The sequence below is a fragment of the Paramisgurnus dabryanus genome, chromosome 18 (genome assembly GCF_030506205.2).
Source record: "Paramisgurnus dabryanus chromosome 18, PD_genome_1.1, whole genome shotgun sequence".
Lineage (NCBI taxonomy): Eukaryota > Metazoa > Chordata > Actinopteri > Cypriniformes > Cobitidae > Paramisgurnus > Paramisgurnus dabryanus.
Genome location: NC_133354.1, coordinates 2,109,341 through 2,126,903, shown reverse-complemented (window position 1 = coordinate 2,126,903; position 17,563 = coordinate 2,109,341). Strand labels below are relative to the sequence as shown.

General features: G+C 35.3%; 2 protein-coding genes across 2 annotated transcripts; both read left to right on the top strand.

The window, feature by feature from the left end:
* Positions 1-5,707: 5,707 nt before the first annotated feature.
* On the top strand, positions 5,708-10,530 carry LOC135721589 (uncharacterized). Its single transcript, XM_065243939.2, has 3 exons — positions 5,708-6,026; positions 6,360-6,867; positions 9,311-10,530. The coding sequence occupies exons 1-3, from the start codon at positions 5,874-5,876 to the stop codon at positions 10,303-10,305; spliced, it is 1,656 nt and encodes a 551-aa protein (XP_065100011.1). The 5' UTR covers positions 5,708-5,873; the 3' UTR covers positions 10,306-10,530.
* A 207-nt stretch (positions 10,531-10,737) lies between these two features.
* casp21 (caspase 21, apoptosis-related cysteine peptidase) lies at positions 10,738-17,333 on the top strand. The gene is made up of 6 exons (XM_065243940.2): positions 10,738-12,999; positions 13,135-13,223; positions 14,908-15,042; positions 15,125-15,303; positions 15,736-15,859; positions 17,037-17,333. Exons 1-6 carry the CDS (start codon positions 12,941-12,943, stop codon positions 17,276-17,278), a joined length of 828 nt encoding a protein of 275 aa, XP_065100012.1. The 5' UTR covers positions 10,738-12,940; the 3' UTR covers positions 17,279-17,333.
* The last annotated feature ends 230 nt before the right edge of the window (positions 17,334-17,563 follow it).

Sequence of the window (17,563 nt, the reverse complement as noted above, 5' to 3'; positions counted from 1 at the left end):
CATTGATAGAAATTCGTGTTGGAAAGGACGAAACAGACATTCGTCTCCAGAGACACGAAAAACAGTGGAAATTCGTGTCAGCAAACATGAATAAATTAATCAAAATTTTCGTTACTATAACATGACTTGCCGTGAGACTGGGTTGAATAAAAAGACACAGCTCAAATGTATGTAAAGCCAATGACAATTTCTTTGGGGGGTAAAATATCCCCTTAACTGAATACTTTGAGTTCTCAAACCACTCCATGTTTTCAGTTATATCCTGTAGTTCGCATGAGATATCAGTAAGATAGTTGTGGTTTTATCTACAGCAGTCAGTTCAGTGTTCTGTTCTTTATATACTAACAATGAAGCAGGGCCGTGCAGAGACAATTGGAGAGGCAGGTGCTCAAAAAATAAAAAGGGCACTTTGCTCGCTGACACGCAAGCACACAACTCAAACAAATAATAAAGTAATACAGAATAGAAAGATGATTTTAAGTCAAACGTTTTCCTTTATTTTCCTTGCAAATAGAGTGAGAGAGAAAAATCTATATAGACTGAGTTTTATATCTGTATATTTATGCATTTGGCAGCCACTTTTATCCAAAACGACTTACAGTGCATTTCATTTTGTGTTTGTGTGTGTCAACAACAGTATATGCAGTTTTGAAATTATATGATATTATTGCATTGTGACATTAAGATATTATTACGTTTACAGTCTTGTGTTTTTGTTGTCATATTTAAAATATAATTCTATTCTATTCTAATCCTGTTCGAAATTTGTATACAAAGAGAGTAGCCTATAGTTTTTAGTTTTGAATCGTGTTTGTGTTGTGTTTTTGCACACTTTGATGCTTTGATGACACGGCTATAAAATAATGACATTCATCTCTCCTTTCATTCATTTTATGAAGCCTCTAGTACTTTCTTTATTTTCAGGTAAACTAAAACTGGTTGCAAAGCTGGAGAGTTTTTGACTGAGTTAATAATTTAGCACGAGTATGGCTATATTACCCAACATCAGCTCACATTGTCTTTTATCAAAGGCGAGTCCAGGAATCGTAAATTCAATATGATACAAAATTAAACGAGTTTTTTTTTACCGTATTCATCGGATCTTGCTCCTCCAAACTCCGCGTGACAGGTGGATGACATTAGAACAGCGCGAGAGCGATTTGAAATCAAACTCCTCCGTATGATTTCCCGAATATTTCTCGCGGTACTTTGATGTCATATGCGTTTCGGTTCTTGCATTGCTGCTTGAAGTTGAGCACACCTAAAAACTCGAGACAGCTACCTGTATGAACTCCCGGCAGAGAACGTCCCTGCCTTTGCCTCATCCATTGTTTTATATGGGAAGAATGTTTTATTTTCAGCGTGAGGAATACAAGGTGTGGCGTCACTGGCGTGTAAACTGGCTGAAATGCGTGTGTCTCCCGCCGAATGCGTGAGACTTGAGAGCCCTGTTTGCATCTAACGTTGTAGAGATGTTAATACACACAGACAGCAATAAACTAAAGCTGTGCATGCTCTCCTCACGTTGTTCTTGTAAAATAATAATAATATAACAAGCATATCGCTTCGGTTCAATGCCGGCTCGAGGGGATCCTCCCTGTACTTCGCACCGTGTCGTGCACGTGTGGGCGCTGCTGCCTGCTACTAGCGCTGTGAGCTAGCTAGTGATGATCGTCCCTAAAGAGATTGTCCAATGAAAGTTCAATACGTCATCATGTGACTAATTTTTTTGCGTCTAAAATATTTTTTATTAATTTTACTAATAGTTAGATTGGGCAGGCCTTCACAAAAGGGCATTTAATTACAAAAAAATGCCTTGTCAAAAAGGGCACTTTGGTCATCCAGGGGTAAAGGGGCAGGTGCTTGGGCACCCGCCGCCCCCCCCTCTGCACGTGCCTGCAATGAAGTCTAAAGCTTCACTTGGTTTAATATAGTGAATGAACGAAACAGGTTTGTAAATCTGAGAAACATTCAGTATTCATGTTCATTTATAACAAACAAAAAACTTCAATTTCCTGAAGACCTTTGATTATCATGTATATGTAGGCTACATGTACATTAAATCGTTTTTAAGATTAAATCTTAACATCATTTTAGTTGAACATTATGCTAAAATCCAAAGTGTATTCTGGTAAATGATGTAATCTTGATTCATGCTCATGTAAGCAGATTGAATGGACACTGGTTCAAGCATCTGATTGGTTAGCTGCTGTTTTTGGTAGCCAAGCAAACAATAAAAGCTAACCATATGCCCAATATTTTACAAATTTGACGCTCTTAATACTTTAATGCAAAAACTACTCAATCTGTTTAAACTTGCTGTAAAAGACGATTTCACCATATGCACTGTCAAAAAAAATTTGGTTTCTAGCTGTCACTGGGGCGGTACCCTTTCAAAAAGTATACCTTTGCACCTTATCAAAGGGTGCTGCCCCAGTGTTTTTTAACCATTTTTGACCATATAGTCATGATGCAGGCTGGATCTTAATTAAATCTCAGTTAAATTGGTCCATATGGAGTCTAATAAGATTAAATCAGACCTACAGTCATCTGCAAAATAACAAATCAACACCCCCCAACAGTTTGAGCAAAACCATCACAGATGGCTCATGGCTGGATTACAAGAGTCGCATTGGTGTAAGCAAGACCCCCAAAGCGTAACCCTAAATTCTATAAAGGATAATCCACAGCCATCCATACCAATATCTTCATTGAAAAACCATTCAGAAACTGATGTCTACACAGTGTGATTATACGAGTAACTGAAAGAAAGATATATGTGATGGGTTTATCTTGTCCATTTTTGTAATGCTAAAACATATGGGCCAACAGCTGTAATATTCGGAAACATGACTTTTTACACTTTACACTCTTTTACTCTTTTTCAATTCTTAAATGGTCTTAGATTTTCCCCAACATTCCATGTTTCTTTTTGGAATCACTACTCTTTATTTTGTTTTACATCACAAATATAAGTCATACTTCCAAAATACATGAAAACCTCTTCAATACAATGTTTGTAACTAAACCCAAAAGTCCCATTGACTTTCATAGTATTCCTTTTCCAGACTATGGAAGTCAATGGGGCTTACAAACATTCTTCAAAATGTCTTTCTTTGTGTTCATCAGAACAAAAAAATTCGTACAGGTTTGTAACAACATGAGAGTGATTAAATGATGACAGGATTTTCATTTTTGTGGTGAACTAACCCTTTAACGGGAAGATTTGACCAGATTTAGCCTATAATCAAAAAAATTGCCCCTACTCTTTTTTTTTTGGTTTTACTAATTGCCACTTAAATAAAAGATAATTATGTTATTAATTTAAGTTAAATTTGGTTCTAGAGGGAGAAAAACATTACATGAAAGCATGAATAATGGAATTAATTAAATGAATGACAATTTTTTTTCAAATATGCTAATAAATTAATCATTTTCTTTACTTTTCTTACATGTAAAATATTTAATATAAACTCTAAAAATGGCTCTAAAATAACCCAAGTAAATATGGATGCTCGCGATTGTGTTAGGGGCGGGGCCATGCACAAGTGTGTCACTGAGCGAGTAGCATCTGCCTGCACAAGCGGAGGCTGCAGTTTCGGGACCGCAGTCATAGGACCGCAGTTATAGGACCCTAGGTTTTTAGTGACAACGCCACCTAGCGAACTAGAGGACCAACAAAGATGGATGACAAGCAGAGTGTGAGTATCAAGTTTGAATCAATTTTTATTTGAACATTAAATACAATCGTGATGCATTTCATTGGAAAGTTAACATAGCCGATTAACATAGTGATTGTGATTTGCTAAATAGTCTTGCATATCCATCATATGTAATATGGCAAGGCACGTTTATTTGTGTAGCACATTTCATACACAGAGGTCATTCAACGTGCTTTTTATAGAATAATGCTGTAAATAACTTGTTAGCACATTCGTTTAATTAAACTGTTGCATAAAAGCTTGTGTTGACTTAGTGACAGTACAAGAAAACTGTATTACGCTGGTTGTAAAAACTTGTTAGTTAGTTACTCGTTTTTTTTTTTTTTAGTTAAAATAATATAAATATGTTTTAACTGTCACATGATCACAGTCAGCCTTTTTGACGTTACCACACAATACATGTTATGAATATGTCTCTTTATTTAGATGTGGTTTTAATGTTGATTGAGAAATGTGACATTTTTATAGTCAGACATAACAGTAGGCCATCATAATAATTGACTGTTAAAATACCATGTGTTAGACTGTGTCATGTACTGTGTACTGTACTGTACTGTACTGTACTGTACTGTGTACCACTTTTTAACAGCATTTTTGTTAATCAGTGATTATGTTCTTTATGTACTATTTCAGTGAAGTGGAGGAATTTAATCGAATCATAGACAAACAATTGAAAAAAAGAGGGGAGAGCATCCAGTTGCTGCTGCATACATCACAATGTGTGCTTTAAATATTTAATATTTATATTTATCTATCTCTCTCTATTATTATTTTTTATCTGCTCAGATGTGCTTTATTGACATGAATGTTTCAAGAACCTTTGATCCTGTAATGAACACTATGCAATACTAATATGAACATTACTTGGTATGAAGATTGATATAAAGTTTGAAATCAAAAATTAAAGAGTTGTTGAACATGTTCAACTAAATGTTCCTGGTTTCATTCATTTCTTTATCTTTCTCTCACTTAGGAGTCAGTGAAGACGTTGTCCATGCAGTTCTTATGTTGTTCACATCATTAACAAATTTGGGTAACACAAAAGGTTAATTAGTTAACATTAGTTAACTACATTAATTGCATGGACTAATAATAAACTGCACTTATACAGCATTTATTAATATTTGTTAATGTTAATTTCAACAATTAGTAATACTTGATAGTTGGTTAATGAATTGTGAACTAACATGAAAAAACAACTAAACGCTTTATTTAGCTTAATTAAAGATTAAGGTTAATAAATACTGTAACAAATGTTTTGCTTATGGTTTGTTCATGTTAGTTAATACATTAACTAATGTTAACTAATGAACCTTATTGTAAAGTGTTACACTATTTTGTTTTGTGTGTGTTAAAATTCAACTGTTGCAATATATAATTTTATAAATACAAAAATTTTAAATCTACCCCAGAGTCATCCTTGTGTATTCCCTCTGTTCTTGAATATGTGATTGACTAAAAAGGCGTAAGTACACGATTCCTTGTTTATTTTACTCGATGAGTTATTAAATAATGCAACATAGAGCCAATAATTACTTAACATTCCTAAAAATCAGATTTAATTTAAATAAAGAAAGCAGTATTTGGGTGTAATAAACCTTTAAAAACATCTAAAACTTTAAAAGTAGTTTAAATTGGGTGAAAATATGCATTTGTGGCACTTTTTTCAAGTAGCATCTGCCTGCACCACCAGAGGCTACAGTTTCGCTAGATGGCGCTGTTAAAAAAAACGAGGGTCCTAAAACTGCGGTCCTGAAACAGCGGTCCTGAAACTGCAGCCTCCGCTTGTGCAGACAGATGATGTTGCACTGAGCCACCGTTTAATCCTGAACACAGAAATGGTGAAAAACTGTTTAACGATGTAACTCTGCAATTGAGTAATACGTAGTTTACAGTCTTGTTGGTGTGTTTCAGCAATACTTTTCTCTAACATTTCTTATATGTTTAGAAATTATTTTCAAGATTGATTTGACTAAAAACTTTGTTCTGTCTCCAGTCCGGTAGGAGGCGCTCTGCTGCTCTTTTGTACGCCGATAAACCCGCTAAAGAAAACGCGATCACGTGTGTTGTGTTTGTATGCTCTGTGTGTACATGCTTTTCTATCTAGTTTTACAGTGACAGTTTTGTGTGTCTGTATTTGTTTGTGTTCGGATGTTCATCATGAAGGAGCAGGTGGATGTGATATGCTGTAAATCGACCGGTACTGATCTGTCCATGCTGGATATCGATGATTTCATCACAGAAATCTCTCAGCTGAAGAAAGAGGTTGCGTTACTGGAGGAAAAGCTGAGATCAAGAGATGAGGTTTGTACTTGAATCAACATCAAGCTTCTTTTCTAAACTAATGTCACTTCTTATCAACTTCTTAAAATGATTCTGATTCTCCATTAAAGTACTGTTTTAAACCACGTTCCCATGTTTGAATGGGAACAATTTTATAACATAAAGCTTTAGATTTAGTCTGCCTTTTATAAAAGTTATTTTTAAAAAGTGATCTAAAAATAATTATTTTTGTTAATAGATGACACATTTATATCTTAATCATTAATATGCAATACTGTCTATAATCTCATTGTCATACTGTCTATAACAGCATTGCTATGTGTGTGTGATTGTGTGTTGTTGTTTTTTTGTCAGGAGCTGGAAAAGCTTTTGTGTCAATCTTCATTGTGTGTGACTGATGGGACCGCCACTGAATGTCTGGATTCATTGCCGATCAACAAAGATCAGACCACGCCACAGCTGGACAAACATCTGTCTGAACAGACATCCACACACACGCGGGACTCTGACCCCAGAGTTTCTCAGGAGACTGTCTGTGACAGTAATCAAGACTTACAGGATGATAAATCTACTGTTCAAATCTCTACAGAGTCTCTGAATTCTGTCTGTAACACTGAAGAGGAGAAACCGATCCTGGAGACTCCCCTGAAGATGTGTTCGGTCAAACTGGTGGACTGCAGGAACCTGATGGAGATGAGAAGAGAAACCATACTTGAGAAACATCAGACTGATGAAGATGAGAATGTTGAGGAAAAAAACACACTTGAGAAGTTGACTGATGAAGATGATAATGATGAAGATAAGCATAATGAAGATGAGAATGTTGAGAATGATGAAGATGATGATGTTTTTATTCTTTCAGGTATGTTAGGTCTTTTCGTGTGAGATCCTGTTTCATGCATGGCGCACTAAAAGTTTCTCATACTCAACATGAATGCATTTACTAGAAATATAATGTGGACTAAACCACACAGTCGCGCGACATCGTCGCCCCAAGCTTCCGATAACCCTTTTAGGGATGTTCATATTGACCAGTTAACTAAAGGTACGAATTTATGACGAATAATATTATCAGTTAAAATAAAAAATATTACGTGTCGCCACTTTTTTATCCTTAATTTGTGAATGGTCTGTAAATTACACAAATTATTGCTGCCCTAACTTTTTTGCAATCATTTGTATGAGAAACCCTTTGTTCTGCATATGTGTCCGACCGTACTTGAATATGGTTTGGAGATGTGCGTGTGTGCGTGCAAGATGGCGTGGCCCGTCTCCTGGTGCGCTCACATCAGACGCGAATGAAGCGTTACGCGCGAGTGATTTACTTGTTAAGTCAATGCAAAGATGCGATGACATCCTGCGGCGTGAATTTAAAGTTTTGCATGAGTTGAAAAATCGGAACTTTGGCAGATATTTGCGCCGTGTTAACCAATCAGGAGCGTGGTCTAATAGTGACGTTATTACAACGTAGCGAGCTGAGGCAGAAATACAAAACGGCTATGGAGGACAAAATCATTATTGCTGTATGTGGACACCCGGAGCTGTATGACACATTTTATAAAAACGGGAATAATAAGGATCTTGCTTGGGAGAAAGTGAGTGAGGAGGTTGGATATTCTGGAAAGTTGTAAAAAATGCTCTTTACTCAATTTGAGCTATATATACACACACCTAAAGGATTATTAGGAACACCATACTAATACTGTGTTTGACCCCCTTGCCCCTTCAAAACTGGCTTAATTCTACGTTACATTGATTCAACAAGGTGCTGAAAGCATTCTTTAGAAATGTTGGCCCTTATTTATAGGATAGCATCTTTCAGTTGATGGAGATTTGTGGGATGCACATCCAGGGCACGAAGCTCCCGTTCCACCACATCCCAAAAATGCTCTATTGAGTTGAGATCTGGTGACTGTGGGGGCCATTTTAGTACAGTGAACTCATTGTCATGTTCAAGAAACCAATTTAAAATGATTCAAGCTTTGTGACATGGTGCATTATCATGCTGGAAGTAGCCAGCAGAGGATGGGTACATGGTGGTCATAAAAGGATGGACATGGTCAGAAACAATGCTCAAGTAGGCCGTGGCATTTAAACAATACCCAATTGGCACCAAGGGGGTGAGCTTGTGCAAATTGTAGCCTCTTTTTCTTATTTAAGTAGAGATGAGTGGTACCCGGTGTGTTCTTCTGCTGTTGTAGCCCATCCTCCTCAAGGTTGTGCGTGTTGTGGCTTCACAAATGCTTTGCTGCATACCTCGGTTGTAACGAGTGGTTATTCAGTCAAAGTTGTTCTTCTATCACCTTGAATCAGTCGGCCCATTCTCTTCTTACCTCTAGCATCAACAAGGCATTTTCGCCCACAGGACAGCTGCGTACTGGATATTTTTTCCTTTTCACACCATTCTTTGTAAACCCTAGAAATGGGTGTGCGTGAAAATCCCAGTAACTGAGCAGATTGTGAGATACTCAGACCGGCCCGTCTGGCACCAGCAACCATGCCACGCTCAAAATTGCTTAAATCAACTTTCTTTCCCATTCTGACATTCAATTTGGAGTTCAGGAGATTGTCTTGACCAGGACCACATCCCTAAATGCACTGAAGCAACTGCCATGTGATTGGTTGATTAGATAAGTGCATTAATAAGAAATTGAACAGGTGTTCCTAATAATCTTTTAGGTGAGTGTATATAAACTACAAGCTAGCTAAAGCCAGCAAATTGAGCGTATTTGCACGTGCGAATGACACAAATTTCACTCGCGAATGACGCTAAATTTCACGTGCGAATTACATGAGTTGACTCAAAATGTTCAAGCATCAAACTAACCTCGAATAGCACGATTTATTAGCTTCATTCGCATCTGGTGTGAAGGCACAGTCTGTCTCGCGCGTGCGTCTGGACTGACTTTCCCCGATCGCCTCTGTCTATGACCACAAGCATCTCTCTTTTTGCACAAACAATCAAAACTTTTTGAAATGTGTCCGGCTTTAGAAATGGCCACTGTGGTAGATTAAAAAGAGACAATTTGTCCACTTTGGATATTAATCCTCTGGACTGATCGCATGCTCTTTGATGATGTATAAATCCTGGATTTGTTGTTGATCTGTTGTTGCTGTTTGCACGTTCAAATTAAATAAAATGTTAGTTTTGTTTTTACCGGGTCACAGACAACCATCAACTGTATTTTACGCAATATAATATTAAAATCTTTTCAGTTTAACTTTTTAAAGCATTTAAAAACATGTTTCCTGATAAAGAAATACTTGCAGGTTGCTAACCCTCCTGTACTCTATGTTCGTTTTAGATGCAAACAATGATTCATGTTTTGACGAAGAAACGGCCTCCACATCAAAAAAACAAGCGGCGGCACAAACTTTTTCCTGCAATATCTGTGAAAAGACTTTCATCTCTAAGGGACGCTTAGCGAGACATGAGAAAATACACACCAAACAGAAAATCTTCAAGTGCAGGAAATGTAAGATCAGCTTTCCTACCTTTCAAGAGAAGAAGCTTCATTTAAACATGCACAGAAGAAATGAGAAGAAGCAGTTTCACTGTGAGCATTGTGGGAAGGATTTTTTTACCACAAATTCCGCTTTCAAAGTTCACGTAAAGACACACAACATTGAAAAGGATTTTCAGTGTGGCGATTGTGACAAATCCTTCCGCACCAAAGGAAATCTTGTTGCTCACGAGAGAACTCACACGGGTGAAAAACCTTATGGGTGTACTCACTGCGAGAAGCGATTCAGCAACATGAACCATATGAAGAATCACATGCTTTTACACACCAATGAGAGACCGTATCAGTGCAGCGAATGTGGTAAATCCTTCAGGCAATCGTATAATCTATCAGACCACCAAAAAACGCACAGTAATGAGAAACCTTATCAATGTTCATACTGCGATAAACGCTTTCTTCACAAATCCCATCTTAAATGCCACGAGCGAATTCACACCGGAGAGAAACCTTTCCTCTGCTCTTACTGCGGAAAGGCCTTTTCTGATCCACGCCATTTTAAAGATCATCAGAGAGTGCACACCGGAGAAAAACCTTATCAGTGTGATGTTTGTCAGAAGAGTTTTAGTCAACATAATAACTTAGTTCAGCATCAGAGAATTCACACGGGAGAAAGGATTTACAAATGCTCTCAGTGTGACAAGACGTTTGCTCGATCAGATGTCCTGAAAACCCATCAGAGAGTTCATACAGGAGAGAAACCTTATCACTGCGCTACCTGTGGACAGAGTTTCACTTATTTAGGAAGTTTTCAAGCTCACCAGAAGAAACATACATAAGAACAAACCTGATTGTAATCATCATAGCATCTTAGCTTAGTGCACACTTTAGCAGTAATGTTTGTCTTGCATTAAAGGGATAGTTCACAGAAAAATGAAAATTGCATCATCATTTACTCACCCTCATGTTCTTCTAAGTATAATTTTTTCTGAGGAACACAACATTTTTATAAATTATGACGAGCACACAGCTGGTGGAAACTAGTAGGATAAACAAATATGGAAGTATTGTAATAAAAGATGATGAAGATATTTTAATAAAATGTGGTAAGCAGACATTTAAGAGTTGACGTTCCCATTGAATTCCATGGGATTTGTTGTGCACACAGCTGGTGGAAACCATTGACTTCCATAGTAGAAAACAACAACGAAATTCTATGGAATTCAATGGGAATGTCAACTCTTAAATATGTGCTTACCAAATTTTATTAAAATATCTTCATCATCATTTATCACAACATTTCCATAAATGTTATTTATCCTACTATGAAAGTCAATGGTTTCCACCAACTGTGTGCTCGTCATCATTTATCGAAATTTCTTCTTTTGTGTTCATCGGAGAAAAAAAGAGTTCATACAGGCCTAGTTAAACACGAGGGTGAATAAATAAATTTTTCGGTGAAATATCCTTTTAAAGGGATAGTAAACCCAATAATTAAAAATATAAATTTGATGCAAACTGTGAAAGTAAACTTACTGCAAATGTTCATCATTTGATGAATTATTGCTTTGCTGGCATTGTTGCCTGTAATTATTTGGCCACCTGTTTTACACACTTTACACAAACATGTTTAGCTCTTTTATATTGCTGCACATTTCTGCTGTCAATTTCTGTTGTTTTTTACTGTTGATTTTTTCTGACACACATAAAGTAAGGGATAATATACAGACAACCTGTTGTTATCACAAAATAAATCCCATAGGATGATCAAGATCCTGATGTGAAGCCACTTTACTAGGGAATGTACATTATCCCGCTTATTACGTGGGTACTTACTTACCATACGAGCAAAATATAAAAATTTGATTAGCTGTTTATTTGGCCTAGCAACACAACAATAACACAAAACGTATCCAGCACACTGTAAAACCTAACAGTTAACTTAACTCAAACCATTTAAGTTATTAAAAACATACATTTAAGTACTGTGAACTTGAGTCATGTGCAATTATGCACTTATATTTAATGTGAACTTAAATATAAGTGCATAACTGCATATGACTCAATTTGTTTAAGTTCACAGTGCTCAAATGTATGTGTTTTACTAATGCAACCGGTTTACTTAAATGGTTTGAGTTGAGTTAACTTTTAGGTTTTACAGTGCAGTCAATCCCTGAAATAGCCATACATCAGTGAACTCACATCCATCATTTTTCACTTTCTCAGGATTTGAATGTATGTGAATAGTTTATTCTTAATTTATGTACTTGTTTTTGCTTCTGTTTCACAGGGAATGACTGTTGTTGTGGTTTCATTATCCCTTAAGTCATAATTATTTTCTATGGGTTCCCAAACTAAACACTGGTGGTTTGCAGGGAATTGAGGTTCCTGAATTCAATAATTACAATTAAATCAAAATGTATATCAGTTATTTTAAAATTAATAAGTAAATATGTTATTTGTTTAACCTGCGTGTCATGTGACCATACACAATACTACAATATATCAAAAAAACTTAGAACTCTGTTGTGTTTAATGTATCAGCAAAAGAAAATTACCAAATGAAGGTCCAATAACAGGTAATAATAACAATGACATAAAGTACTACTGAATAAAACGGTTAAAATAAAAAATAAATGTTTTTGAAGTTAAACAAGCAACTGTGTGGTTAAATTATTAAAATATTTACTTAAAGTCTCAGGGAGTATTTCTAGAAAAAAATTTAGGTCAAGGGAAAAGTCAAAATTAAAAAAAATACCTATGAGGAAATTAATGTCATTAAGAAATTCTTAAAACTAGAACAGGAGTGTAACCTATATTTCGAATGAATTAAAACAATAAAATAAATTTTTCTTGTGCTCTGTTTTTTTGGATGATTTCCATACAGTATTAAGGATATGAATGATGTATAGTGTGTTTTTTATTTCCTTTTACTTTATTATCTTCATCATATTATCCTCCTGAATGTATAGTCGGTGATTATTGAGGGAATTATACTGAAGAGTGAATGAAATACAGTTGCATTCTCCTCAACCATTTTCTCAAAAGTGTCGTTTAAAATTCTAGAAAGTGCAAAAAGATTGTGATATATAAAGATTGTTTTATCAATGGGAGAATTCACTTTGTTTTGATTTTCATATAGCATTTTCCTTCCGAACGTCCTTTTAATTGTACTCATTCAGTGAAGATTTGGAAAAAAAAGATATAATATTTAGTACATAGTTCAAGATCTGTTTGTGGAAGGTGCTTGGTATCTGATACAGGCAAATAAATCTGTAAAATATTAACTTTCGCCGTATTGAGGCAATTGCATAGACTTTGTATTTCTACTAGTAAAATGAAACCAAAATGAGAATGACACGAAAGGCGCTTGATTTTAGGAAGTTGCAACCCAGTCTCAAGGCAGTTCGTGACATAGACACGTAATTTAATCTATTGATTTGGAAGTTACATTATTTAACTGTCTAGCACAGAATGCAGTGGGTTAAAGAATCAAAGGCTCGAAAGGGTTTCAATGAATGTGAAGATCACAGGTAAGACAGCAATGAATTTGACCCACGCAGGAAGCTGAAAGTTTGGATCATTGTTGCAGGTGTTTCTGGCTTTATTCTCCATTATGCCATTCCTAATCTGAAATGTGAAAATGTGTTGACTGTTTGTGTTCACAGCACTGTCAGAAAACCCTGTGTGTTTGAGACCTACGAGAATCATAAAAACATAGGCAAATGTCTAATCATCAGTAATGAGCACTTCAATGGTAAATATCAGCAGATCTACACTGACACATGATGACCTTGTTTGTAAAAAGTTTATGTGAAAAGTTTGGAAACACTTATTGTTTCTGGATCGATAGTAAACTCATCTAAAATTATGTAACACAAATTTAACTAAAAAATACGCAGCATTTTTGTCAAATCAACATATATTTTTATGTTGCTTTAACTTAAAAAATTAGGTTAAACAATTTCAACTTGATTTTATAAGTTATGTCAAATTTTCAAAGCAAAAATGTAAAATAGTAGGTTGATTTGACTTGCAAAACCAAGTTGTTTTAACTTAATTCCTACACTGTAAAAAAATACAGTTAAATTATGTTATAAATAAAAATAAATCAAAACATGCAGTGTTTTCACCATTTGTCTAGAATTAGCAAAATCGTACTTGTGGCATTTTATACAGCAGATTTATGAGGTTTTAACATAAGATAAATTGTAAATAAAATATTAAAGGAGGTCACATTTATTCTGAGCTCTTATTTGCTGCGTTTTCTTCAACATTCATAAATCACAATTGTTTTAAAATACATATTTACTGGGGCTGTCAAAATATTAATTGCATTAATCGCATACAAAATAAAATTTTGATTTGCATAATATATGTGTGTGCACTGTGGATAATTATTTTGTATATATAAATTCACACACATGTATGCATTTGAAAAACATTTAGATTATGCAAAAAACAAACTTTCATATATATATATTTAGATTCTGATATATTTTAGATTATATATAAATAAAAAATACATAAAAATTTTCTTAAATATGTATGTGTGTATTATATGCATAATTATTACACACACACACACACACATATTATGCAAACACAAACTTTTATTTTGTATACGATTAATCACAATTAATATTTTGACAAACTTATTTTTTTCATTTCTAATAGGAAATTAATATGTTTGGCAAAATAATATTTTGTCTATCGGTTCTTTCAAAACATTTAAGCACACACCTTCAGATTAAAAGATTTAAGATTATGAGAAACATTTCACTCTGCTGGTGTATGTGTTTTTAGTTTATAAGTTAGCTGATCAATAACACCATCTATTAAACGGCTTTAAATATTACATTATTATGAACATTAAATCTGATTTTATTACATTTTTTTTTAAAATAACACTGTATTTTTACTAATCTTTATTCATGCTGACTCAGGATCTGTCATAGTGTCTCAATTCTAATACCACAGCAATTTCTTCTGTTCATGTGATATGCAGCATGTTAGACCCACTTTGTGATTTATCTCATCAAGTATTTGTTCCTCAAATAAAGCCCTTATATTACTTGCACAGCTGTTTTTGAAACTGCTGAATAAGATTTGAACTCAGTAGTTCATCACCGCAACCCAGATTTACAAATTTACTGTAAGTGTTTCATGCAGTACTATTCAGTGGCAAAATAAAACAATGAGATTAAACGGATGACACATTTATCATTGCTGACCTTGGTGGGCTACAAACATACCATTGTACTTTGATTCACAAACAAATGACTCACTCACTGATTCAGCAAGTCACTGAATTAGCATATGACTCACTGAATCCCAATTTCAATGAATCACTTTCAACTTTCCTAAAAGTACTTTAAGAATTAAACCAAGAACCATTAAACTCTTTTTGCTTACTTTTATTTGTTGTCTTGATGTTCCAGGATCTCCACGTTTGCACAGGAACGGCTGTAGAGTAGATGAAGATTTATTACTGAGTACATTTCAGTCTTTGGGTTTTAATGTACAGTTGGAACGAAACCTGTCTGCTGATCAAATGATTGCAGTTTTGAGAAAAGGTACAAAATAATTTTTTGTATATTATGTGACATGTATGTGTAATTTTGACCAACTGACTGTACTGTACCTTATGTGTTTTAGTGTCAAAAGAAAACCACACTGACATGTCGTGCTTCGTGTGTGTACTGATGAGCCATGGAGAAGAAGGGACAGTTCTAGGATCAGATCAGCGCTCCATTCCTGTCAAAACTCTGACCATGACAATGACCTCTGACCTCTGCCCAACTTTACAGGGCAAGCCCAAACTCTTCTTCCTGCAGGTATTCGCTACCCGGACAATAAATGCACTAAAATGAACATTAGGTTGTTATTGATCCACCCTCATACTTTTTCAAACCATGGCTTTTTCCTGTTTCTTCTGTCCCAGCATTAAAGTGATTTAATGTTCGATATGTTGATGTAATTTCCACTGACAAAGGAAGTTAGGATGGGACATACAGTATTTAGTTGCACCTCTGCCTATTAAAATGGCCAATGGTGTTTAGTTTACCTCACAGCCTGAAATCTGATAAAAGTTGAATGGCAGAATGATGTCATGAAAACCATTGATCTGTATTGGCAAAAATGAGAGACTGTACATTTTAAATGCTAATATTGTCAGTATTTTAAAACACTAGTTAATAGATTTCCTTAAGGTTAACACTCATACTGAAAGCCTAACCACGTAAATGGGGATGTGATTTCATCTTTAGGCCTGCAGAGGGATGATGTATGACCATGGTGTTGAAGCAGACAGTGAAGAAACATCGGGGGATTTTATTGGAATCTCCGATGTTCCGGAAGTTGATTTTCTTTGCTGTTATTCCACAGTGGAAGGTTGGGATTGCAATAACTGTCATGTAGTTATTTCGTATACTGTATGAGTGAGTGTGTCTTAAAAACAATAGTGGCCAAAAGTGATGTCCAACTTTAAACAATAGACATCTTAGCTCTTTATTCAAATATTTTATTATAGATTATAAATTAACATTTTTGCTGATAAACAACTTAAGATAAACAAATATTAATAATATATAAATTTTAGTTAATGTATGCTTTACATACATTGCTTTGCATCAGCAGCACAAAAGATCATTGGTTCAAACCGAGGGGAAACCTTCCAATCTCTCTGATGAAGCAAATACGGAAGTGATTTAAACTGCAATTTATCGACTGGCCACTAGAGGCAGGCTCCAAAAGGGAGTCAATTACCATAGACCTTTATGTTAAAATGGCCAAATTTACAGTAGAAAATAATTGGTTTACAGCCTGGTACAAAATAGTTTTTGGTCTGAATAGCTAATTTTGCCCTTCATGACATTTGTGAGGGGGTGATTCTTTTTGTAACTGATATTAAGCCTTAAAGTTCTGTATAATTAAGGGCGTGGCCACTTGAGTGACAGTTGAACAGCCACTGCTGTCACTAGAGTCGAGCTAGGCGGGCGTGGTTTCAGCAACCAGTCACCTCAGCTTCACCCACGTCCCCCCTCTTTACCCATTTTCGGATATCTGCAAGTGATGCGCGGTGACGCACGGCCAAGATGCCGATGACAGGCACCGCCTACTTTAAGCTTCAAAAACGATCTTCAGAAACCTATGGGTGACATCATCACGGACCCTACGTCCATCTTTTTTTTTACAGTCTATGGTTCAAACTCAGGTAGGTTATTAATAAAATGTTTTAGCTTTATTGCACAGAAAATCACTTTGGATAAAATGTCTATACATTAAATGCTTTATTACCTGTGAACTTTTTGTTTGCCAATGCTTTTTGGCCTTTTTTCCAAATTATTTTTATTTTTTCATATTTGTTTTATCCATTTTGCACCATAAATATCATATTCTGATTGTTTAACCTAACCTGAGGGGGCATTAAGAACAAATATCGTACAAATTCCCACCTTAGACCTCATTTTTGGCCACTACTGTATCTAGAGTATGTACATAAATATCTAGAGATGCACACATGGCAAATATGCACATACATAATAAAACCATTACTTTCCCTCTTCAGGGTATTTCTCATGGAGGAGTCCACAGAAGGGTTCTGTGTTTATCTGTGAGCTTTGCAAGATGTTAATGGACTGCCATCTAGAGGTCATTCAGATTCTGACACGAGTAAACCACGGTGTGGCAAATCACTTCCAGTCGTACACCCTCGATTCAGCAACTAATAAAAAAAGACAAATGCCGTGCTTTGCATCCAGACTGACCAAAGATTTCTACCTTCATGCTCCTGAGAAAAAGAAACGATAAATTCTTCTATGTAACATCTTGAAGAAGAGCAAACATTAAAAGGTCAATTAACACATACCAGTGAGTGTGTGCACATCTATTTGTAAGAGCTCGCATACTAATTTATATAAAATAATACATAATATATAAATATATGAATGTCCAGTAGAACAAATACATTTATAGAACTTTAAAACAACATTGAAGGGGAAGTAAATTATGACAAAATTTTCATTTTTGGGTGAACTATCGCTTTAAGATTTCATGATCTTTCCTGTTTGTTATTAGTATGATGTTACTTAAGAA